This window comes from Neolamprologus multifasciatus, chromosome 2, assembly GCF_963576455.1.
Source record: "Neolamprologus multifasciatus chromosome 2, fNeoMul1.2, whole genome shotgun sequence".
Lineage (NCBI taxonomy): Eukaryota > Metazoa > Chordata > Actinopteri > Cichliformes > Cichlidae > Neolamprologus > Neolamprologus multifasciatus.
Genome location: NC_140440.1, coordinates 10,548,699 through 10,574,296, shown reverse-complemented (window position 1 = coordinate 10,574,296; position 25,598 = coordinate 10,548,699). Strand labels below are relative to the sequence as shown.

At 39.9% G+C, this 25,598-nt stretch overlaps 1 protein-coding gene across 9 annotated transcripts in view; it reads right to left on the bottom strand.

The window, feature by feature from the left end:
* Positions 1–25,598, bottom strand: part of LOC146523986 (teneurin-3) — a 192,381-nt gene that overhangs the window by 66,302 nt on the left and 100,481 nt on the right. For all 9 annotated transcript variants that reach the window (XM_085170575.1, XM_085170622.1, XM_085170597.1 and 6 more), the window contains 2 exons: positions 15,343–15,568; positions 7,139–7,377 (listed from right to left, as the gene is read on the bottom strand). In XM_085170575.1, coding sequence (XP_085026701.1) covers positions 7,139–7,377; positions 15,343–15,568 — 465 coding nt within the window. The remainder of the gene's footprint in view (positions 1–7,138; positions 7,378–15,342; positions 15,569–25,598) is intronic.

Below are 25,598 nucleotides of genomic sequence, written 5' to 3'. Positions count from 1 at the left end.
CCAATCTCCTTCAAAGTCGCCAGCCAGGAAACATGCTGAGGAAGCATCTTGATTTCCGACCATTTGATCTGCGGGAGGAACTTTTCTCCAACACCCATCGCTTGCTGGGAAGATGGATGTCGACTGCAGCAAATAACTTGAGAGGTGGATGCGGGGCCAGAGAGACTATCAAATGTGAAGGAGACCAAGGAAGAGACGGAAAACTGTATGGGCCATGTATTAATAGATACTTTGTTAAGAAATCAATTGAGTGCGTGTGTGTTTTTAAAGGCTACTGTTGGAGATGCTTGGCATCAATTGAGTCACACAGGACTCGTCCTTGGTAGATCGTATGAACAGGTGCACCGGTGGCTTGAATTTCAGTGAAATAATGGGGATAGCACTGAGTGATAATGTTTACCAGCACATTCAGGTAACACCATGCTGAGTGTCAGAATCTTTTTTTCTTGCAGGTGCTGCTGAAACAAATCAGCAGCATCACCTGTAGAAATGGTTTCTGACTGGTTCATCAATAATTTTGACAAGTCTGACTTTTCACAGGGAGCACCTCCCGATGTGAAATCCTGTACGATCTGAGCACACCTGTTCTTTTTTTCCTTCTTTCATTTTTTCACTACCGATTCCCACATATAATATTTCAACTTTTTCCTGAATATTTGGCAGTGTTAGAATCCGAGTAAGTCTCAGTTCAAATATAACAATCAGATAGGATGTACTTAACATATTTTGAACACCCTACAACAGTCTTATGTATCCTCAAAGTTAAATACAAACACAGTATAGTCTTCCTTGGTCATATTTTCAGTTTTTAGACCAACATATTGGTGGCTACTGAGGAGAGAATCCAAAAGAAACACAGTCTGTTAAGCTGGGCCTCAAATTGCAAGGCTCAGCTGGGGACACGGTGCATTAACCTAAAATGAAACACCCTCCGCCTAGAAAAAAAGAGAAAATGGAAAAAAATATTGTGGGACATAAGCTTAGAAAAATGATTAACTGCATCAAAAATAAAGCAGGTAAAATAAAAGTTTGCATGAGTTTTAATATTTTTTCTAAAGCTGTATTTGCAAGAAGAAAAAAAATAAGAAATCTCACTCTAAGCTGGTAGAAGATTGTTTGCTTCATCAAACGAGACACTGAATGGCATGTGTGCACTAACAAATATAGTGTAGCTTGACAGTCCCTATTAAACTACCAGTTACAAATTTTTGGGTACACAACCCATTACAACTTCTAAACCTTGTTTATTTATTTTGCATTATGGACCAACAGTGGCTGATTAAAAAAATGTTAGAAATAGTTGATTTGAAAATAAGAAGGATCAACGTAATGAAACATTAACAATAGTGCCCAATTAATAGCCGTGGAATTCAAAGTCCTTCGGGGATCCTGAATATATGCAGCGAATTCGATTGCATGCGGTTCACTCAGAACCACAAATACAAACACTGCGATGCAAGAAGACTCGTAAGTCTGCCAAAGCCATTAATCCTGTGAGGAGGATTCATTTCTCTTTCAAATTTCAAGACAATCCATTCAGTAGTTTGGGGCAAAGTGGTGACCCTACAGAGTAACTGACACGCCACAAACAAAAATCCTACTTACCCAAAAAACAACAAATAAACAAATCTTTATACAAATCTCTCCCTCTGGAAAAAACCGTGTGACTCAGTTGGCTCCTAATTGTAGATGCAGAGTCTATCTGCTCTGCAATCCTGTGTCCAGAATCACCAGCCATCCACCAGAAAGGGAACTGTGTGTGGCGGTATGCACTTGTGTGTCCGAGGCACCACAGAATCACAGAGAGCCCTTCCCTCTTTTCTGCTCTTAGCGCACTGGGGCCTGAATCCCTACTTACCTCATCAACAAATTGCTTTGAGGTGAATAGCCCTCAATTTATGAATTTGCATAAGTTATTCCTGCAGCCTAGGTCCATTCAATTAATATTTATGGAACCATGAGAAATTCCCTTCCTGAGAAAGAAGCTGGAAAAGCTCGCCTTTAATCGCTGATGTCAAAATTTGGCCTGTGGAACATCTACATGGACGATGAATAAGAGGCTGAATTTGTGAGTTGGCAACACGTTTGTGTTCTGTTATCACTAAAAGTTGTAAAATGTTGTATCACTAAAATATCATTCTCAGTCACTTGTTATTTATTATGTGTTTACAGCGCCCTCTGTGGTTGCTCCAAGTAATGCGCTTTAGAAACGGCTTTATTTTGAAACAACTTTATTGAACAGGAAGTCGGCGCAAGAAAGGCAAAAAGAAGGGAAACATATCGGCACACAGTTTATGGTGTCCTGTTGGAAAAAAAATACTGTTCACATCTTCGGTTTATGGTTGTATCGCCGGTATGTACTTAAAGTCTAAATTGCAACTTTGTTTTTTGTACAATATGTTCCCCGCTAATGCAGTATTTGGGTGTAAAGCTAGTCCTTTTGTTAAGCTAGCTACCCGCGATTTTGGAGGTCGTCTGGGATAGCATCAGTAGTAGTTTAAAAAGTTTACATAATTAGACATATGCTATGTAGTAGCATTGTAGCATATAAATGTATATTATGCTGCACATATGTATGTCATGACTGTATTATTTGTCTTGTTTTTAGTTTTACCCTTTTGAATATCAGTAAACCTGTTGACAACGCTCATCGGTCTTCAGAGTGGTGATATAAGAAAGGTGTTAACGCCCCTGCATCAGACATGCACTCATAACGGCACAGTTTGTTTGAGCTCTGATATACACATCCGATACTCCCCTGGCTACTCTCAGAGCAAATTCCCACACCTTGTTCACACGGTTCTTGTTAGTGTCGTTACCAGACAAACAGAGTGCCAAATGAAATATGTTTCGGTTATTTCTAGGTAAATAAATAAAATAGGCAAACTACTGTTTTACAGGATTCACAAAGCAGTCAGAACAGGTGAAGCTTTTCTAACGCCTAATATCCCCAAAAATCTTTGGCGAGTTTACCTGAGAGAAAGAGAGCTTATCTGGAGTGACAGAACACCGGCAACAACTTGTAACTCAACAGCCTCAAAATTATTGAGTTACAGCTGTTTGATGGTTGAACCTGCTTCATACCATCTTTCTAGAAATCTCCCCAGGGGATTCTGTGAAATAAGCTCTACAGCTTAGAGTACACCTAAGATGTTCCTGTTCTCTGGTATAGTGTCTCCATCACACTCAAATGGCTTAACAATTTTCTCTACCACAACATTAACCAACACACGGTTTGCTTTTTTGGTCCAGTAGCAATTTAAGAAAGCTCAGTGTCTTGGGAAGTTTCTGCACTTGATTGGCACATCGAGTTTCTCCAACACAGTACTCGGCTTTTTTCATGGGTGGAGGAACCTGCTCAATCCAGTTTTCTCTGGTAGATTTTATAGCCTTGTTAAAACCAAAGGTTCCCGCTATGTGTATATTGTTGTGATAGCCATCACCTTAATGAGGCAACCTTTGAGTAAATAAAATGAATAGTGCAAAATTGATTATTTTTTCTTTTTTTGTGGCACAATGTTTCAGTGAATGATTTTCATCCCAAATGAGAAATCTATAAGATGCACTTTCACGGGGCAAAAAGGTCCACAAAACAGTGGATGGTTCGTTTTTAGACATTATTAATATATTTTCTACAGTTTTCTGACATTGAAACACAAATGCAAAATAGGGGAAGTCTTTTGTCTTCATTTAATTTCAACTGTATAATCAGTGAGGACATGCTTTGTTTATGCAGTTGAGTTTTAAGTCCATTCCTAAAATCCACACGGTTTTCTCCCCCTGCATTCAATCAGAGCATTAAACCTGTACTCGGTCCTGATTGGCCTCCCCATATCTGAACAATCGCTGAAATTCTTCCAATCAGGCCAGTTTGCAGAGCTGGAACACGAAAGCTTCACCTCAGCAGGTTTGCCTCATTTGAATTGCAGGAGCTGCTGTTGTCAGTCAGCCAGGGTCTGATTTTTGTTACTGTTCTGCTGGTGAGGATTTAAGTCTTCAAATGTATTCAATAAAAAAAATAATAACCCAAACAATTTATCTAAACTATACTTTTTTCCAAAAAAAATCATTGCTAATAAAATCTTAACCTCGGTTTCAGAACAAAAAAGATATTGAATAATATGGTGCAGGAAACACGGTCTATTTCACATGCTGCAGATGAAGGTGTGCTCGCATTTGTCTTTGAACTTGTCTTTGTACCAATGGGACTGTGTGAACTGACAGCGGAAAAGTATTAAAGTATGAGTGCACATTGTCGCTATTTGAGTCATTGCACCTGGCAGGTAAATTGGCGGTGGATGAAAGAGAGAGGAAGTGGTGGAAACACTCTCAGACACCTGAGGCAAGTGGCAGAGGGCTGCATCTGTTTAACTCACGCTCCCTCGCATGCGTGCACACCTCGCTTGCTCGCTCGCATTTCTGCACTGAGCGAGACGAGGCGCACACTCTGGAGTCGGGCCAAAAATACAATTCCCAAGCATTCGACAGGTCTACAATTAAACGAGTTGGCGATTGTTGGGATGAAAATGTTGTAAATGAATCCAATCTGCTAGAACTGTTAGTAACAACAGCTGAACAAATGACAGTTTCTGCACATTCTTCCTGAGTAAACTCTGCAGATCTGTTATGAGCACACGCTTATAACAGACAAACAAAAATAGCAACTGATTCCTTTCCACGGAGGAGCAAAGGTAAAATATTTATGTAGACATTCATTTTCATTTTATGATACAAGATCACGAACCGCAACCAAGTAACTAAACAGTTAAGTCAATAAAGGGATTATGAATATTGATATTGATATAGCACATTTATGACCTCTCCTCCTAGAGCACTTCCCTCTCTATTTAGCAATAAAACACTAGATATAGGATCTTCCCAACATCGCCATATTTCTCCTTATACAACTGTGTCACATTTCCCCTGCCTCCGAGCTGGATGAATACTTATATATCCGCTCTGGGAGAAAGGCACAGTGTAAAGATTAAGGGCTTGGATGACAAGGGAGGGCAGGAGGAGAGATGAATCTGTAACGGCTTTATTGCTGTGGTCAAGATTATAAAGGTTAGCAAGAAGTCAGCTCTGACACGCTGTAAAAAATAAATAAATAAAGAAAAGCAACAACATCAACAACAGAGCATTCAAAAGCCTTCTTGAAGGAAATAATGCCCAAAGGAGGGTTAAAAGATGAGCATTAGTTTATCTTCCTGACCGAGATAAAAGCATTTCCTGTTTGACAGTATAAACGAGTTTTAGTTGTAGTGCAACAAAGGCTTCGTGGACCAAGGTTAAATTTCGAGAGTTTAGAACCGCTTCCTTTGTTAAAAGAGTTTAGCTCCCAAACTTGTTCCATTCTGACGTTGCCATCTGTGCCATTTGAACCTCCCTCCATGCCTGCGTTTTAACAGAAACACCCGAAGATATGAAAGGCCTGTCGGCCTGTGAGATGGGGATCAGAAGCACGAGGGTGATGCGCACCCCCCTGTCAAAGGGAAACAAGTATGAATGTCTTGCTGGAAAGTGTACTGATGGCATGTCTGCATATCTGACTGAGAGCTTAGTCAGATACTGAATCATATCGCGACGTCTGCAATTGCTGCAAAAAGGAGAAGGCAGTGAAATAGCAATATTCCTGGCAGAGATCAAACTTCATTGAGATTAAGAGGCATGCCATCTCCATTCACACGAGCCAGCTTGCCTCTCATTTGTTCCATTTGACCAAATGGCTTGTCTGAAGGTTGTCAAATGTCAATGAAGATGACAGAGTCATATTTTTTCTCCTTACAATAGAAAGACCTACATTGCTCTTGGCACACAAACAATTGCTTTTTATGTAATCAGGTGACATGCAATGTCAGGCAATAACAAAAACTATGCAGTGGCAATATTTTTAACCAAAGCTTGGGGTAAACTTCATTTTGTTTGGCTAGATGGTTGGTTAATTTTAAATTTACAAATATGAGAACAGTTGGCATCTAACGGTGTAAATATGTGCACGATAAACAATATATGGTTCCAAAAAAATATTGTCAGTGGATGCTAGGATTTTCAGGCTGAATCTGCTCTTAATTGCCGTTTCAGAGAATCAAGGGGGAAATCTAGTTTTTAGACCTCGGTGAAGATGTTCGGCCCAGAGTAGCAGGTAATATGAACAATTTAGAGATTACATTTTCACCTGCTGAACTCTTTCCGAACGGATCAGCAGCAAAACATTGTGAGTACTCGAGTGTGTGGAGGATACGTTTGGAAGAGAAGCGAATTTAAAAAGCTGCTATAACAGAAGTATTGAACTGATAAGACGTGCACATTTTATAGGGAACATACATTGTGAAATTAAGACGAGGTGGTGACATAAAGAAACACTTAAACTGAGTTAAAGTTCAGGTGTTCAGGCATCAGAACTAAACTCCTTGAAACCACTACCATGTGGCTCTTTTAGCTTTTAAAATTTCAATTCGTTTTAAATAAGGTAACAAACACAACTGAAAATGAGACCAAAGCTGTGATACAAATGTCCACGATCTTCCATAGTCCTATTTTTGTCTTCCCAGCTGACCCAACCTGTGCCGCTGCTGTGTGGCTGTTTGTAAAGAGCTATCATTACATTACTAATTGAGACATAATAGGGCACTGAAGAGATGCTGTCAAAATTCAGACATTAAACACAGACAACAAAATAGTTCAATTTAAAGGTCTGTCTGTGAAGAGACAACAGCAGAGTTTAGTTATATGCTGTTTAACACATATTTTAAGAAGCATGCATTGAAATTGTAAAATAGATTTGATAAGATATCTATGTAATAATCCCTTACTAAGAATTTAATTAGCCACATAGTCATGATGCATTTTTAAAGCTAAGGCTGAACTGAAAAAATATAAGAATCGTGATCAAGGCATCATGTCTGGGGTTAAAATTGTATATTTCCCTTCATTCTTTCTCCTTTTATACTCTTTATTCTCAACCTAAACAGCAATATATAACTTTTGTTGAAAAAAGGTACATTCTTGACCAAAAAACCCCCAAACAAACCAAAAAAAAGAAGCTAATTAAGTTGTGAACAGAGCCGTGCATTTGGAGATTAATCATGAAAACCTGTTTCTGATTTTACAATGCAATTTATGTTTATCTTAGCCTTACCTATGCAGTAGCAGAGAATGATGGACAGAACCACAGCTATGCCTACAGCAATCAGGGCGGTGCATTTCCAGGAGCAATGTTTAGGGGACTTCTTAAACTTGAAAGCCCCCCTGGACAGGCTGTTTCTGGGCAAAGGGCGCGCAGGTGTGGAGTAAACAGTCCCCGTTGCCATGGTGTACCCCGGGGCTGCTGCGCCAAAGAAAGGTGTCGTCCCTGTGCCCGTTTTAAAAAGAAAGTGCCTGCAGAAAAACAAAAACAAAAAAAACCAGCATTATTAAGTCGGTGGTTCTACCTCACACAGTTATCATGTGGTTATCTTTGACAAAATGTCCCAGATTGCTACTGGCTTTGTGTCCGGTGTGCCTCCAATAGTCATATGCAGGTCCAAATTAAACTTAAATAGTTAAACGCATAAAGAATCATCAAAATTCAATATACCCAGCAATGCTACAACTCCCCATGGCTCACACCACAGGAGGAACTGGGTTATAATCTACTATCCTGTATAATCCTGACATTGGAAAAGGTGAACAAGAAGTACCTCATAAAAACAATCATCTCCCACTTGCCCTTTTACAACTGGGCCTTTGCTAATAGCCCATTATACCTGGGGTAATTAAGAGGGTTTAATCAAATGCACTACGGAGTGATCGTCCTATTAACTTTTAAACCCCACGTGAAAAGCTCTTAAGTAAATGAATTAAGCCTTGTTGCCACTCTTGCCACTACTTAGAGATTAATACCTAAATGCCTTCAGGCTTATGTGGACAGCCAGGGAAATTGGACAGATTGACCATGCATTGAAAATGTTCTTCCAATCCTCAACTGTATAATCTTATTGCGATGCCCGTTTTTTGTTAAAATAAAGAAGAATACAGTTAGAAAATTGATAAGGTGTTTTTTTTCACACCAGTATTGTAAACTCTAGATGTAAGGCACCCCGAGTAGTTTAGCACTCCAGAAAATACTTAACAGCTTCATTTAGGATTTTTCTCTTTATGAACACTTTGTTTACTCATACATGAATGAGTCACCCACACCTGTAACACACAAAATTACACCTGAAAATAGCCATATTGTACCACCTAATATCAACTGGAACTCATGGCCATGTTATGCTTATGTGCTGTAAGATTATGAGAAACAAACAAACTGCATAAAAGGTGAGGACAACACTAAAACAATACATTAAATACAAACATCTAAACTGATATAGTAATAAAATGCAGGCCCCCAGGCAAACGACAACTTACATAAGACAAAAAAAAAGTTATTTAAATACCACTTTGAACAAATGTGCTAAATTAGTCAAATTTCACAGACCAAGGCCAAGAGAATGCACCGATTTGCTTTCTTATTCTCACATTCTGCTAAAAGTCCTACACAATGTTTTTCCACAAGTCGTGTTTAATGTGTTATGTAGATTCTCCCGGAGGAGCTGGTTGCCACGGTAACCGCTAATTTAAACACACCAATAAACCGATAAACCCGTGTTTGCTCATCAATTATTTGTGCAGCATCTGTGAAGTCTCAAATGTAAGTTTTGTAAAGGCTGTTTTAATCCTGACTGTGATTCTGTACTAAAGAGCTCGAGAATGGCTAATTGAGCGAAAAATCTGAAGTCGAGCACTTAAAGACTGAAAATCCATGTCATAACACTTACTAATAATAATCAGACGTTTGGCTGATTATATAATATGAACACATGGCTACATAGTTCAGGGAAGCTCTGAATGCCCCTAAAAATTAGTCTTTCATCTTTTGCTGCATTCTTCTTTTTTCAGACTGAATATTAGTCTCTAAGTAAAGTTGATTAGTGGCGTGCAGATTTTACACACATCATCATCACCACAATGCAGTTCTTGTATTTCAGCGGCGCCGCTGATATTTCAGGTTTCTTGTTTCTCCTGTGAGCATATCTCTGAGGTAAAACCTCCACTGATCAATTCTTGACTAAAAGAACAAATGTCAGATTTGTATCGTCTGGCTCCTCAATGCTTCAATTGACACGTGCCATTGTGATCAGACAGGGATTCCATTTAAAGGTTATGAGGTTTCGCTGCTGGAATGACAATGCACTGGGCATCTGCAACCAAGAGAAGTTCAGACCACTCAGTCTGGAACAATCTGTACTGTAGCTGCGGCAGACTCTATAATATGCAGTTGGGTATGAATTGAGGTCAAAAATTGCACAACGTCGGAGGCGGCAGACGTGTAGTCAGACACACAGGCAAACAGACACGGCTATCGGGGGAGTTAAGTGTAAGTGGATGCAATCTGATGAGGTAGACAGAAAGAGACATGGACGTGGATGTGTGTGCTGGAAGGGTTATGTACTCTATCTGAGGAAGGTGAACAACGATTGCAAGTTAGGCAGATGATCTGGAGACAGATTTTCCTCTAAATAAATGCAGTAAATCTGTGTGTCCTTTATTTGGGCAATGCTATGAATACATTATTTTATTCTCAGGAAAGAGACTACTACTACTAGACACTAAAAACGAATACACAAAGTATCATTTTTAGCAACTACTAGACAAATCAAACAAAATGGTATAGATATTTGCAATGTTTAGTTGATTAACTGACTGACTACCTTCACAGATCTGCCACATCAGTAAAACCAGCAGCCTAACAGTATGCAAGCCCCCTTAGTGCTGCCAAAACACCTCTGATCCGTCAAGGCATTGACTCCAAAAGACCTCTTAAGATGTCTTGTGGTAACTGCAACCAAGACCTTAGCTGCAGATCCTTTAAGTCCTATAAGTCGCAAGATGGGGCTTCCATAGATCTGACTTGTTTTTCCAACAAAACCCACAGATGCCTGATCGGATTGAGATCTTGGGAATTTGAAGGTCGGGTCAAGTCGACGTGAGCCGATATGACAGTTCAAAATCTCTGTCATGTTCCTCAAACTGCTTCTGAACAATTTCTACCGTGTCACAGAGTGCATTATCCCGCTGATAATGGCCACTGCCATCAGTAAATACTGTTGCCGAGAAGGGGAACATGTCATCTGCACCAATGTTTAGATTCATATTTAATGTCCAAGTAACATCCACACGAATACTAGCACTGGCTCTTCTTTCCACAGTTCAAGCCTTGCGGCCATCTCTGCTCTAGGCAAAAAACAGGCATGCACACTCCACGGTGCCAACTGCAGGTACTTTCAACAGTAGACACACACTGTGTGTTTTGACAACTTTCTATCAAAGCCATCATTACAATTTTCTGCAGTTTGTACTACAATAGCTTTTTTTTTGTGCGATCACTATGGGCTCCCTGGAGCAGTTTCACCACGTGTGCCTCCATAGACAACCTTTGGTAGTTACTAACCACTACATGCCAGAAATCCTAACAAGACTTGCTGTTTTTGAGATGCTCTGACTCATTTTTCTTGGCATCACAAATTAGCCCTTGTCAAAATTCAGAGATCTTCAGACTTGCCCATTTTTCCTCCTTCCAACACATCGGCTTGACGAACTGTTCGCTCGCTGCCCAATATATCGAGCCCCTGACAGATGTCATTGTAAGGAGATAATCAGTGTTATTCACTTCACCTGTCAGTGGTTTTAGTGTTGAGGCTAATCAGTGTATAATTACCAAGAACATATGGCACATTCATTAGTGGTTTAAAACGGTAAAATCAGGTATACTTGCATCAGTTAAATCCCTCTTTGCTTCGTACTTGAGAATGCAGGGTCAGTCTGAAAGTTGTTAGAATGTGTGTGCACCAGCCTTACCAAGACTAATTCTTATATCGGACGTTTATTGAACTTGGCGTTTTCAGTAATTCTAGTGCTGATGGTTTTCATGTTTGCCCGCACTTTTCTCTAAAGAGCAGACTGAAGGGGTCTAAAGATGAAATGCTGTTGGACATGATTAACAAACAGCAGACTAGTGTAAATGTCTGCAGCTATAGACACTGGATGACCGGCTGTAATTGATTACAGCCAGTGTGATGCAACAAGGCACATTACTATGCTAATCCAGCCAGCCCCAGTGATAGCAGTGTGGTGTGTTGTGAGTGAGCGAGAGGGAAAAGAGACAATCAAGAGAGTGTGAGACTGAAAGGGATAGAGAGCGAGTGAATGGCTGTGTGTCAGTGTGATCGCAGTGTGTTTGTGTGCACGCCTGTCTGTCCCATTGAGATGCCCGAAAACACAAAAGCAGCAGCCAGCCTGGTCTCCTCTGCTCTCACAACATTGCTTGTCATCATGATGACATTTGAAAAAATCCTCATAGAGGACAAAAGACTAAACAGTGAGTGGGTGGATTTGTCTACGGCTAACCTCCAGCTGTCGGGGTGAGAGAGCACACTAGAAACAATGTAAATCGAAGCCCTGCGAATATGTAATCTGGCCATTAGCCGCTTTCGGTATTAGCATTAGCATTTCAAGGTGAGAGCTGGAATAATCAGGCTGCTTTAAATACGGCCAAAAAAAACAGACTACAGATGTGAGTTGGCATTGCGGTGACTTGTTTTCACACTTGCTGCAGTTATGGTCTCTCCTCCAGATTAGCACCTGCCCTCTCAACAGTGGGTGTGCAAGCAAGTGCTAATCTGTTAGAGCTAGCTCTGCACTGTGAATGTATTTTTGCGTCACCACACTTTTTTGCCATTGATCAGCATGGTTCCATCTTGAGTCACTCCACCAGACACGCGCATGGATTTTATCGTATTTAGTCAATCTGAATAGGTTTGCTAGCTTAGTGTTTATGTATTCAATGATGTGTTTTTATAGCATGTCTGAGACAGTCTGCATGAAACCCAGTTTTGAGATATATTTGTGGTTCCTTCCAATAAGGTTACATTTATAATGTGTCTTTTAGATTAATCTAGTTTTCCTTATAATGTAACACTGTTCATGTTTAAAAAAGATGCACTACATTTCGCCAGCAACAGTAGCAGCACCACCACCACCAGCAGCACCAGCAGCAGTTGTTTATAGACTAGTCTAAAATAAAGGCTAGAGGGAAATAATGCAGAAACCTGGAAACACCACAGAAATGTGCTTGGCACCAACGATGTTGGCAAAATAAATAAAAAGCAAAACATGCAGTAAAAGAAAAAAATGTCTTGAGGATTACCACTTTGTCTACACCGCCATCCATTTTGGCAGGTAACCAGCCATCGCTGCGTGCTCCTTTCTCTTCCAAAAGGCTAGTTGGCTGGTGTCTTACACATGACTAATCAGTTCTGGTGCAATCATGACACAGTGGCTGTTGTACCAGAACAAAAAAAAAGTTGCCTTTCTCCTTTGTTATCTGAAGCATGACTGTCTGAGTCATGATTTACATGTTCGTCCCACACAAACAACTCCGCGCGCGCACGCATAAACCAAATCCTCTTGGATTACTTCTGCAGTTCTTTTTCAATTCTAGTACATTTTCCATGAAAATGCAGTATCTGAGGGACACGTGATGATTTTAGAGCAGAGACATAATTTCATTTCACCAAAGGACTCCCATGATGCATGAATCCAATGAGGATTGACAGTACATTTATAACTGCAAACGTGTGGCTATGCTGGCCTTCAAAGGAATCATCCTCAAATGTCATAACGACTTTTCTACTTGAATCTCATTGAAATGGAGTGCAAAAAAAAAATGTTGAAACTTCCTCCAAAGGACATTTAGGAAAGCAGACACCTTCGTGTCTTTTCTACAGAGGAACACACACAGAGCTTATAGCTTACACCATAAAGGCAACAACATTACTGATACCATATCACCCAAATGATTAAGCACTGCTCAAGAATAATTACTCCAGATGTACACCAGTCTCTTAAGAGACATGACAGTTCATTTTACAATGAAATTCAATTGAATATTTCTAATTGAAAATATTACACAGAGAAGTGAAGCCAAGTCATGAGTAAGAAGAAAACCTGGGGGGCTTATTAAAACGACTCCACACTTTTTTTAAGGATCTGAATGTCTCCTTAGCTCTTCAGAATAACAGCGAATATAAAGCTGAACATGCACTTGTCAGCTAATTGAGCACTTTACATTACACGATCCTAGCACAAAAGCTCACCTCGAATACATTTATACATTTATACAGTTATTTGAAAAGGATATGATAATATTTTTCCTTTACAAACTATAGCTGGGTTCAAGTTGTAAAACAAATTGATGACTGTTTCATTTTCATTTTTCTTTATCTGCTTAATGTATATGTTTAATCTGTTTAAACTGCTGGAGTAAATGAGGCAAAATCAAACTCTGATTTTTAACACAGCTTTGGCAGCGTAATCACAGTGGGATCAGTGATATTCGCTCACCATATAATAATGAGCCGGAGTTACCGCAGTAGTTACTGAGTGCAGCACTTCACTCATTTTAAAGAACACTGAAAGCTATTCATTGTGAAAGCTAGTTGGTATTGAGTTAAATTAGTGCACTCGTGCTTTGAAGCCCAACACTTTTATGGGAGGTTACACACACAAAATTCATTATGGCTAATTGCTGTAAAAGTAGCTAATGCTGTCAAATGAGTGCTTTATTTTCAAGGAGGTCTTGATGTCACAGGAAATATATTAAACAAGATCATAACATTATGATTTATACTTGACACTTTTTTAATCAACTGCCTTGTACAGAATTATTTATTGCCGGCGCATATGGCCACGTCTACTACGCTCCATCAGAAATAAAATTCAAGTCACTGTTGAGGAATCAAAAGAGATTCATATCCCTGTGGTACTCTGGGCCACCTTCTTATGTGCTGTGCCAGGACTTTGCAGCCCCAAAACCCCCTGAAGGCTGCCTAATGAATACTTTCTTGAGCTTCTGTTTACATTTCCCAACCTGGTGGTTTTCTTGACATCTGTAATTATGTGCTGAACCGGGTCTTCCCTTTTGGCCCAGTTGGTTCTCGGCAACCCCCTGTTCCCACCCACTGACAAGCACTTGATTTAGAGTCCACTGTGGTGATAGTGATTTATGCCTCAGCTGATGATAGGTGTGCACATATTGTTTTGTCGATACAGCTAAGACAGCTCAAGGTCATTGAGCGGTTAGTATTCAATCACCGCATCTTCCCAAGAAAGTGAGACTGTCACCGCGTATCCCGATTGATTCAGTCAGATCATAGGAGATTGTTACCCCATGCTGCCGCACGCAAAATTCAAAGTTTACATTCATCTGAGCCGCAGAAGGGGGACGCTGTGCCAGTGAAATATCAGGCTAGAATGCAATCATCTACTCTAGGCCATTTCTGAGTCACAGCGCAATGTACCACACTTCATTAGCCAGGATATTTTGAGCTCACTGATTAAGAAAGATGTAACTAATGTTTCAGGGCGAAAACTTGGCAGTGGCTCTTATGACAAAGTAGTGTCTTGCGCAGCAGATTTTGGTATAACACACTCTCTGCTTACCAAGTTTCTTGTTAAGTTATGGCCTCTCTGATTATAACTGTCAAGTTCAGAGATATTCACATACTTCTCCCTAATCATGTATTTTCCTTCTCATTGTGTCTCTCCAACTTAGCAATCACCCCTTTAGATTCATACAGAGTGTAGAAATGTGATGAACTGGTATATAGGGAACTATATTATGTCATGAGCATGTGTCAGTGTAATATCACTTTAAAAATTGGTCGAGAAGTCATTAGATTATAGAGTGACCATCTCATGTTTGTAGGAATGGCACCAAAACATCGATAAAATCATCAGCTATTAAAAATCTGTGCTGTGAAATTCTCAGTGTGTTCCACGGCCTCGGCTGTTGGATTCCCCGCTGTTGTCTTGGGGAAGATGCAAGCTACCAACAAGACTATCATCTACTGAGACTGCCATGTATTCAGTGCCTTCTTCCACCGCTGATCGTGTATATGGGTCCGTGCAGATCATTAAAATGATCACAAAGATGTGCAGAAAGCATAAAAAACACAAATATAAAGCTCATTAATGACAGACTGAGTGACTGGTAAGTTTTAGAAATATGGGCTGATGTCTTAAAAGCACATCAAACAAGCCAGTGGATTAACGAGACAGGTCACCAGATTTAGGACACATGAAACACGTGACCAAAAAAAAAGCATTAAAATTCAACACGCAGCACACAGATATGCCAACTTCCACTTCCCTCACTTTTCAAATGAAAAATGCAGCATGTAAAGTGGTGAAAAATACATCAAGTATAACATCTGGACCTGAATCTTTCAGTTCTGTTGTAGGTCACCATGGTTCACTCACCTGCTCTCCAGGGCCACATTGCTGCCCAGGACCCAGCTGTCCTGCAGCTGGACGCATTCCGCCGTACTCTGCAAGTCAGCCGCCAGGCCGGCTGTGGGTGGTGGACTCGGGCTCCTTTGATTGGCCAGTGAGCTGCGGCTCAGGGAAGTGATGGAGGGGTGTTGCCTGTGTGGGGGTGGAGCTGGTGGCAGAGGAGGTGGAGCTTGCTGACTTGACAGATGGTCACCTGGAGAGGAGGAGAGAGAAAAACGGGCATCAGCATAGGAGTTTAAGTATCCCTAATAATGGGAAAATCTAAATAATAAATAATTTATTTTGCTGATTAAAATTACACCCCGACTGAAGCGACGCGACTGCAAAGAGAGAGCAGATGGGTAAGATTATGCATTTGCCTTATACGCGAGCTATGACAGCACAGTGCCACTTAACAGACCCAGAAAGGTAAATACAACCGAGAGCAAGACATTAAAATGAGATGCAACCACTGCAAAAAAACAGGAAATAAGAACTGCTTTTATGGCGATACACATAATAATTGTCACAAAACGCCACATGGCTGACAGTTGGGTTCTCTTAAACAGAAGGTCACTTAGAGAGGCAGCTGTTCTTTTATGGGCGCTTAACGCAATGTTTCATGTTTGATTACAGCCAGAGAAGACTCTCAAATAACTAATGACCAGAACATCCATTAGAGCTCTGAGAGAACAGGTTTTCCAATTTCACACAAAGCTGTGTAATTGGCCCCCAGAATGGCATGTGGTGATTATCTATCCATCTTCCCTGTTTAAAAGGTAAAAACCCACAGTGCTGACAATTCTGATTTGCTCCAATGAGCCCCAAATGGGTATCGTCTTTCTTGCCTTACAGAGAGCCTGAAGAATATTGAAAAAGTCGGGAGTTGTGTGTGTTGTTTATTTTTTAGGAGCTCCTGTTGTTTTTGCACTGACAGCATGAATTTTTATGAAGCCTAGAAGCCTACGAGTTTAAATTTACAGCACATGAACACTGATTTCCAGCGTATGATTTAACCTTTGCTTACTCAACAATGTACACAAGGATCAAAATCTGCGCTGTTGGCTGCAAGGAACAGCTTCATTGAAAGGACTCAAGTCATCATTTTTGAAAGGATCCTTTAATGACCAAGCAATTTGCATCCTTGTCTATGTGCTTTCCCTTTTCAGTGTGCAACCCTATGCATAAAACAACCTATTCAGTTCTGGCAAATGAGCCATTTAGTTGCATATAGCTCAGAGGAAACATGAAAGACATTCACAGCAAGGAAAAATCTTCAAGTAAGTAAAAACAGGAAGAAAAAAAAAGCAACGTGCACCTACATACACACATACACGTGGCTTTTTAATATTATAATTTCCAAGAACATCACTTTCATCTTTAGACACACAAACGAGGAGGTCGGTCTTCACATAGACAGCTAGACACAAAGTTACACAGATGGACGTGACAGAGCAGAATCAGTAGTGACAAGAGTCCACAATGCTGGTTCAGAAGGCCAATCAAAATTTAATTAATTCCTGACTGCAATTACATAGCATCAGCATGTGGCTGTAAAGTCCATAAAAGCAAATCATCAGACGCAGACGAAGGTTGGTTTTTTTCTCCTTTTTGTGGCCCATGATTAGAGTTTTATCAAATCCAATCAAACACAAGCCTCTCATCACCTGACATCACCGCATTCAAAGTCAGTTGTGAACGCTAATTGCCTAAGATCAGCTACAGTATGAGTATTTTAAAAAAATATATGGTTGACATGACTTAGTAATAACGAAAAACACAGCAGCCCACTCATTTCCCAGGCTAGACTATGGGCTCTATTAGAAAAGTGCTAAGTAGGCTAATAGAAATGTGGATTATCTATCAACACTGGCTGGTTTTACTTCACCTTTGGGTCTAATTCCACTGTATGAGCCTGCAGCACCCGTGAGCTCCACTTTCCAGCAGAAGCACTTTCATGTAATCAGCATGCACCAGTGTAGCAGTGAAATGTCAATGAGCAGGAAAGGAGAATGCAGCTGAGGGGACAATCAAGACGAGCGCACAAGGAAGTATCTAACGCGGAAGCAAGTGAAATGTTTACGGCAAGAAAGTATTATTTTAAAAAGCAAAACGTAGGCACATTACTTTTTAGTGACTGCAAAAGGATTTTAACGAACGATTTTATAATCTCCAACCAATCAAATGAAATATTTCACTGAAATCAGTTCGTAAAAACAATCTGTCCTACCGTCACACATCGTAAATACTGCACATGGGAGATCTGAACAAATCTTTATTTTAATGCCTTAATTACTCCTGTTTATTTTGCAACTTACCCTGACAGTTTGAAAATGGAACTTACTTCGAACCCATAAAAATGTGGTACGCAGCGCAGGTGGATTATGGTTTTTGGGAGCGGTGCCACCACAGTAAGCAAAAAGATGAGCCTCGAGTCTGAGCACTTCCTCTGTCATCAGTTTATGATCACTCCTGAATCAATTTCTGATGATTCAACATGTTAAAGGCATGCCTGAACTATAACATGAAAATAAGCTGTTTCATTTTTCTTTTAAATCTCAGAGCACATGCTAAGCAAAGTGCTCAGTAAACACAAAATTCCCCAAACCTTCAAAGGAGTAGGATTTGTCATGCAGCATTTGAATGTATAATCCCACAATGAACTAAGAGAACATAAAACCCCATGAACTACATTAAGCTGCATCCTATGCAGTGCTTTACAAACTGCTACAAGGCTGCTGTGCCACAATCCACTGAACTGCCTGTTACAAAGACAGATGTAGCAGCCGCTGAACAAAAAACAATGGTTTACCTAAACAGAAAGTGCCAAAAACTGTCTCAAAATGTGGTAAATATACCAGATTCTCGATGCCACACCGAGGGAGAAGCGACAGCCTTGGGAAGCTTGATGAAATCGTCTCTCTATATCAGCACATACACAGTATAAATCTAGGGAGTAACCCTATTGACCACCTAACTCTTCGAAGAATTGCACTGAGATATATCACAGCGTTATGCTCTTTTAAGTGTTTATATCTGAAACACAACTCTGTGTGGACTTTAATTATGCAAACATATGTCATCCCCTTAATCTTTGTCTGGTTAAGATCAAATGGTGAGCTTCTGAAAGAGACTTGTCTGTATTTTATTATAAGAATCAATATTTTAATAGCATGCTACATTTCATATACTATCGAACCTTTCAAGTCTACCATTCTGAAATCCTAGGCTGTATGTATAGGTCATAACAACACATACTTTTTTTTCATGTGATCAATTTCGCTGCACACGGTAGGTTTATATCGGAGTATGAGGTGCAATGGTTTCTGGTCTCTAATTTGAGATGTGAGTTTGAATCCAATTTCACTCAGGACATGGTCTGAGACACCCTCTCTCCTTCTGATTCCATGTTAACCAATGAGGAAAAAGTGGTAGCAGGAGAGTAGCAGTCCACTGCACATTCTCTGTGAACTTCACAGTCAAAGTTGAAGGCTTGAAAAGCAAACCATGCTAAATTATGGGCTTATGGCGCCATAGCAATTTCATTTCCATTACCCACGGCCTAGCAGATGTTGGACTGTGTGTTTAAAAAAAAAGAAAGAAGAAGAAGCAAACTAAAACAATGACCCTTTAAGAAACCTGGCATTGTCTTCCATCAAGACACAGAGGGAATTAAGCTGCCCTTTAATGTGAAGACTTAGTGACTAGAAAGGCAGATGAAACAGCTGTGTGGTTTATGGGGCTTTGCTTTGAAATCAGATCAAGACGGATGCCTCCTTTGCATAATTCCTCAACTTCAGCTTGTCATCATCTCCATCAGCAACATGGTTTAAAAGGACCTTTGTGATTAATACTGCATGCAAGTGCTGAAATGACAGACTCATTCTCATCTTAATGACGCTTGCGGTATCAAATGTAGATTTATGAAGCCCCCTGCATATTTGCATAAACACCGACGAGGGTGGATCTCTGTTTTTAATTTCTTTTAATACTGTTTTTAGAAGTTTGTGATCTGAAGACTTTCCTACTGCAGTGTGTTTACAAGAGAAAAGTGCACTGAGCGGTATTAGCGAACCAGAAACGTCTATCGCAAGGACGACACCCCTACACAGTTTTTATAGAAGACGTTTTTTGGTAAGCAGACAATCTAAAACAGCTTAGATGTGTCTATTCACAGATTTGGTCCATTCGGAATAACTGTAACAGAGGCTATCACTGTCAGTAAGCTGAGTTAAGCTATCACTACATTTTCTAGAATCTGTTTCATACCCCTTCTTGATACTGGGGCATTTAGACCAATTAGGTTTCTATGACGTTCATCCTTTGAAAATATATTTTTTTGATGAAAGCATTGACAAGCCTGGAATACAGCGCATAATGTTCCAACACTGAGTTGGGACACAATTAAAAGTCGTTTTGCACCCACTAAGCTTGGCAGCCTTAGTGAAAGCCTTTTCATATTCATTGTATAAGTACTGCAAAAGGTCTTGTGCCATTTTACTCTCCATTAAGAGACTGATGCAACTGCTAATGGAATTGAAAGGGCATTTGCTTTGACTGGCTCGCCCTTCTCCAATAGGAAAATTGCAGTATGTGTGCATCACAAGAATTCCATCAAAACAGATCACAGATAATATGTGGAGGCCGTAGCTTTTCTATTACCGCTTAAGGTATTCTGCTTACTTTTTATATACGCACAGAGGAATATTTACAATTACAGAAAAAATGCAAAAAGAAACAATGAAAAAAAGAGAAACGTGAAAATAAAATGCAGAACCGTCACTCTGCTTGATTGAAATTCACAAAACATACTGTTAAAAATGGGAGATCACTTTAAAAAAAATCCCAGTTTGACTTTTATGTGAAATGAATAATAAATGGACTCTATGATAAAACAAGCCATCTAGGTAGGATGTTCAAAATCGATAAATTCTTTCTCATCAATGGCTACGTTTCTTTCCACCTCAGCTGTTGAAGACGGCAGTTTTCTTTAGTAGTGAAAAAAGACAGCAGCTTTTCACCGAGAAGCCCTGAAGGTGGAGTGAGGGTGGTGTTTCGTAATGGGGAGGGGCTGGGGGGTTGGGGGGGGGGCAGTACCCAGTGGAATTTGGAACCATTAGAACAACCTTGCCCTAGGTGAGTTTTGGGGATTTACTCTGCAAAGAGAGTTGGCAATTTTCAGGGACTGGGGGTTTTGAGGAAAAAAAAAGAAGAAGAAGAAGAAGCAGCAGCAGCAGCTGTGTGTGAATTCCATCATATTTCCTGCCAGAGTACCTTCAGTGCTTTTGCAGCCTTGCCCACTCTTCTCCTGACTTTCTGTCTGATCAAAGACAGAAATTTCTTTTAAGCCATTTCTTAGCAGGGGAATCGGGATGTAACCAATATTTCAGGGATTACATAATTATTGCATTATAGAAACAGACACTCCATTTACCCACACATAATGTGCTCCTACACAGCCATATAGGCATTCATCAGCTCACATTGTGCTTAAAATCTCTGCCATTTATTTCTAACGTATGATTTGTAAATACACTTAGAAAGTTGATTCCATCGGAGAGCAGTGAATGCGAGCAGCTTCACATTACTGCTTTTCCATCTCTCCTCTTCCCTCTCCCTCTCTCTCCTGCAGACATTGCTACAGATGGCAGATCATCATACAGATGATGACTGCTTAGCAGTTCTTTCTGACAGCTCTCCGATTACATAGTAATTACACTCCTTCTCAAAAGCTGCTTTGACAATTAGCCTGCTGACAAAACACTTGGTTGTATTTATTCATGTGTGGACAGCTTCGGCTTCCTTGTTTGTCCAGAGAGATCGTGTTCGCACCTAGATAAAATGCTACAGTTTCTAAGTTCGGCGCAGGCAGCACAGTTTTAAGCACTGACACTGCACGCACCGCTGTGTTTTCTTGAACCTAAAGAAACCAGGAACAGTCCACAGGGAAGTGTGCCAGTTCTCACTTTTCTAACATTTATACTCGATCTAAAGAAGCACTCGAAAATTGAAACAAGAAGAAATAAATCTTTTAGCTGCACTATTTGGTAACTAGCTATAGATACAAGGGATTATATGTAAACACATATAATGTAACACATTGCATGATCAGTGTTACTATGATTCAAATTTTAGCAGCAGCATCATGACAAAATAAAGCAGTGAGTCATCAGCTGAGATGATGGAAGTCGACACATATCTCACAGCCATTTTTAGAATGCTTTAAAATGTCTGAAGTTTACTAGTCGGCAATTCTCTGTGGATTAATCACAAGAAATAATCATCTAATTTATTGATATAAAACAATTCATTTGCTTTAAGAGTATCCCACGCCAGTTTGACAGTCTGCTGTCAGTCAGTTAGATTTCTCTAAACATTCAGACATTGATTGATTGATTGATTGATTGATTGAATCTTTATTTTGAACATGTTAAAAAAGTACAACAACATAGAATTAAAAGAGACAAATAAACAAAGCAAAACAAAAAGAAAACGAGCAACCACAACTACAAATATCTTTTATGTTCAAAAAGGAGCAGGAAGAAGCATGAGCTTATTTAATCCCACCCCTTTTCCACTATCTAGTAATTTATAGACTACCGAAATACCTCCTTGCAATCACATTATATGTCATGTGTATTTTTTTTTTTTAATTATTATTCTTTTTTTTTTAAATTTATTAAATTTATTTATTTATTTATTTTTTTATATATACATATATGTTTCTATCTATCCATACATACGTATTTACACATACGCACATATACACATTTTCATACACATTAAAGATCATATTTCAGAGTCTCGAATATACAGCATAAATTTGCAACCCTCACAAATTCTTGATCTATTTGTTTACGTCTTTAACATGCTATTGACAGTAACTGCAGCAGTCTGTCATTTCCTATCACTGCATCTTCCTGTTTGATTTTGAAAGAAGAGTGGGAGCACATTTAACTACAATATAACAAGCAGTACAATATAAACAAATCACCAGCTTGTAAGACATCAGGACTCTGGAGAGACTTGCTTTTCTCAGAATGTGTTTAAGTCCAGTGCTTTTTTTCAAAGGTTCTTGTGGAATTATTTTGAAAAGAAGTTGCCAGTTTCTGACTTTCCCCTATGAGTGTTTGGCCTTGAGAGTAGTGATTCACTCTATCTAAATTACCGTGGTGGGTTGAATGGCTTGAGCCTTCAGTAAGAGGCAGCAATGACTGCCTGATGGAGCCAACATGAAACTTTAGCTGGGGTGGTCCTAGACACCGCAGAAAAGCTTTTGAACATTCAGAAGATTGCTGGAGAATATTAAGCAACATTTTTTTTTGACTGCGCCAAGCTTCTCAGCATTAGCAACGAAACAATGTTATCCATTTCTGATGAAATGTGACTCACTTACCCGAATGAAGCAATATAGATCCGAATGAGTAATTACAGAAAAAAAAAGTTGTCTGCACGATCTTACCGGTCATAAAATATGACGTGTATTCTGAGAACTATTCATGTGCCTCCTCATTCATTTACAGCCCGCTTCTCCAATCACTTGAGAAAATGGTTGCAGGGAAAAAAAAAACAAACCACTCTTGGTTGTAGTGGCACAGTCATTTCCAACGGTTGCTATAATTGCATTTCCTGTGCAAATCGCTCAGTTTGTGGGGAAATAAGACAAAGGACGGAGTATTCATCTAAAAATGAGAAAGCCTATCTTTTCCTGATTAATTGTTGGCATATTGTTCTCAATTGGATGCACTCCACTTGCGAGAGATGACTAATTTTCACCTTCATTGTGAGGAAATTTGAGAAGAAGGAGATTTATAATGTGGATCTTTCACACCACAATGAATAAACAAATAGGATGATCTTTTCTAGATGTTCATATTTGATAGTGAGCAAAAATTTCAAGCAGGGCTCTGTAATATTTTGGTATTTTACACCATTACCATTAAGATAGTAACTATATGCATTCAGGGGAGGCCCCAACAAGAATAAAGTGTTATAAATGACACTGTAACAGTGGAATACAATGAAATGTAAAAGAGGCAGCATAAAATAAAGATGAAACTGTTCCTTCTGGTTAGGAATAGAGCAAACTGCATGTTTGAGCCAACCGAGTCTCTTTATCAAACGCACTACAATGAACAAACAGTGCATGTTTGCTTTTATATCTCCCCCTTACCTGTCTCCTTCCAACTATCCCGCATATAATTCACTAGGCCAACATTTCTTGCAGTGTCTGGCTTGAGAGCTGGAGCTACAGCAGACAGGCTGAAAATCCCTCTGCTTTCCAAAGAGCTTTCCTGAGGCCAAGGCTATGAATTGATACCCCACTGTTGCATTACTCTTGGCCACAGAGCAGAGCACGGGACAAGAATAATAATAGGATAAATCATTGGTTTATTCTTATAGTATTCACAGACTTGTGCCTTCTAGTGGTGGGTAGGGTCGTGTTACAGACGTCAATATCCTCCATGGGCATAGGTGATAAACTTTATGTGCGCTAGCATGTGTTAGGCGGTACAGTCTATACACGTGTGCGCACACAGGCATGCAGACACACTTTAAAGCCCACTGAGAAAAGCCTTCTAGCGCTACTGATGTTTTGGAATTTTACTTCAGAACACCCTCTGCTTCTCTCTGCAAGAGGAACTAAGATGTAACCCGCTTACCCTCTGAGACTTGGTGCATGCTCAATCAGCAACATGATATAGCCCACGGCTCTGCGCTGAGGTCACTGCTGGAGTTGAGAAGACTGATCATGCATAAGGTAGCAACACCGTGTTTTCTCCACTAATGTGCCAGGCTAGACATGCAGCTTCTACAGCTCCAATTCAGCTGCATAGTCTGAGCTCCACCGTGAGGAATCTGGGGATCCTCCTAAAACTCTTTGTGCTGAGCACCGACATGGAAAGTTTTTTTGTTTTGTTTTTTTGTTAGACACAAAATACAGTGTCTATGAAATAATGTGAAATAATGTGACTTATCAAACAATATTGGTCATCCTATGAAGCAGAACGCTGCTCCGATCTGAGGACTAATCCAATCTAATCAAGACAACTACTTTGGTACAACCCCAGTTGGAGGCAAAGTCTCTTGAGTGGCCCGGCATCACAATTCATTAGTGAAACTGGCCTTTAAAGTTTAATCTGGCGTGCGGTCGTTCTTAATTTTCAACCTCATCCCCTTTCCATTTCAGAGTGGCTCTTGCACATGTCCACATCCTGTTAATCAATAATAAAAGTAATCAGGGAAGTCAGATGTACTGTCCTTCAAAATCTCTCTAATGCTCCTTTGCTTGACATCAGCAGACAGGGCTGTCTGCGTTCCAGTCTTCATTCACCTTAGAAAATACCACCCTAAGCCTCATCTGTCATGTATTGGCTGCAGCCTAACATTTCACTTTGTTTGGCAGACATTGATTTTTACCTCCAAGGTGTTGTCAAGGAGGCATCCAACTCATACATACCTCCTCTGCTGTCTCTCCAGAGGCTGCTTTAGAAGGAACTGCAGGAGCACACACACACACAGAGGAAAGCTCACGGAAATGACTACAAGGTAGCCTAAAATATTGCCAAATTTCTTGAATAAGGACACTAGAAGGGATGAAATGTGTGGGTGATAAGCCGAGGCTTATCAAAGCAGCATTTCTCAGAGCCTATTTTTGTTGTTCGTGTACTGTAATAGGCTTGGCAGCAAGTAATCCAGACTGAAATATATATTACAAATACACATAGAGTTCCAAAATGATTGTTGATGTGTATCAAAAGCACATCAGATGTACAAGTGGAGCCCCATGGTGGTTTTTTACGTGCTCTCCATGCCAACTCATTCAGCCAAAAAAAACCAACCCAACCATAAAACAGAAGAAGTCAAAACATTTGGTCACTAAAATGCCTTGAACCTACTTCAGTCGATGCAACCAGTCCCCCATTCATGTTAATATTGTTTTCCACGATAGCAAGATAACAACAATTTATCAACTGCCATCTCACCACAGCCTCCATCCCGCTTTCTACACGCACACACAAATACACACGTTTGCAGCCTAGTTGAGCAACACTTTATATTCATTAAGTGTCAAAATCTTATAACAAATAGCTGCTTTAAAAGAGCAACAGTATATTTTGTTTAGCAATTATTTGGCACCAATAAGAAATGATCTATGAAGCAAGCTTAAAGGTAACATCCTTCTGCAGTTTATTAATAATACAAACAGCAAAAGTAATTAAGATAGCTCAGATTTACTGAGA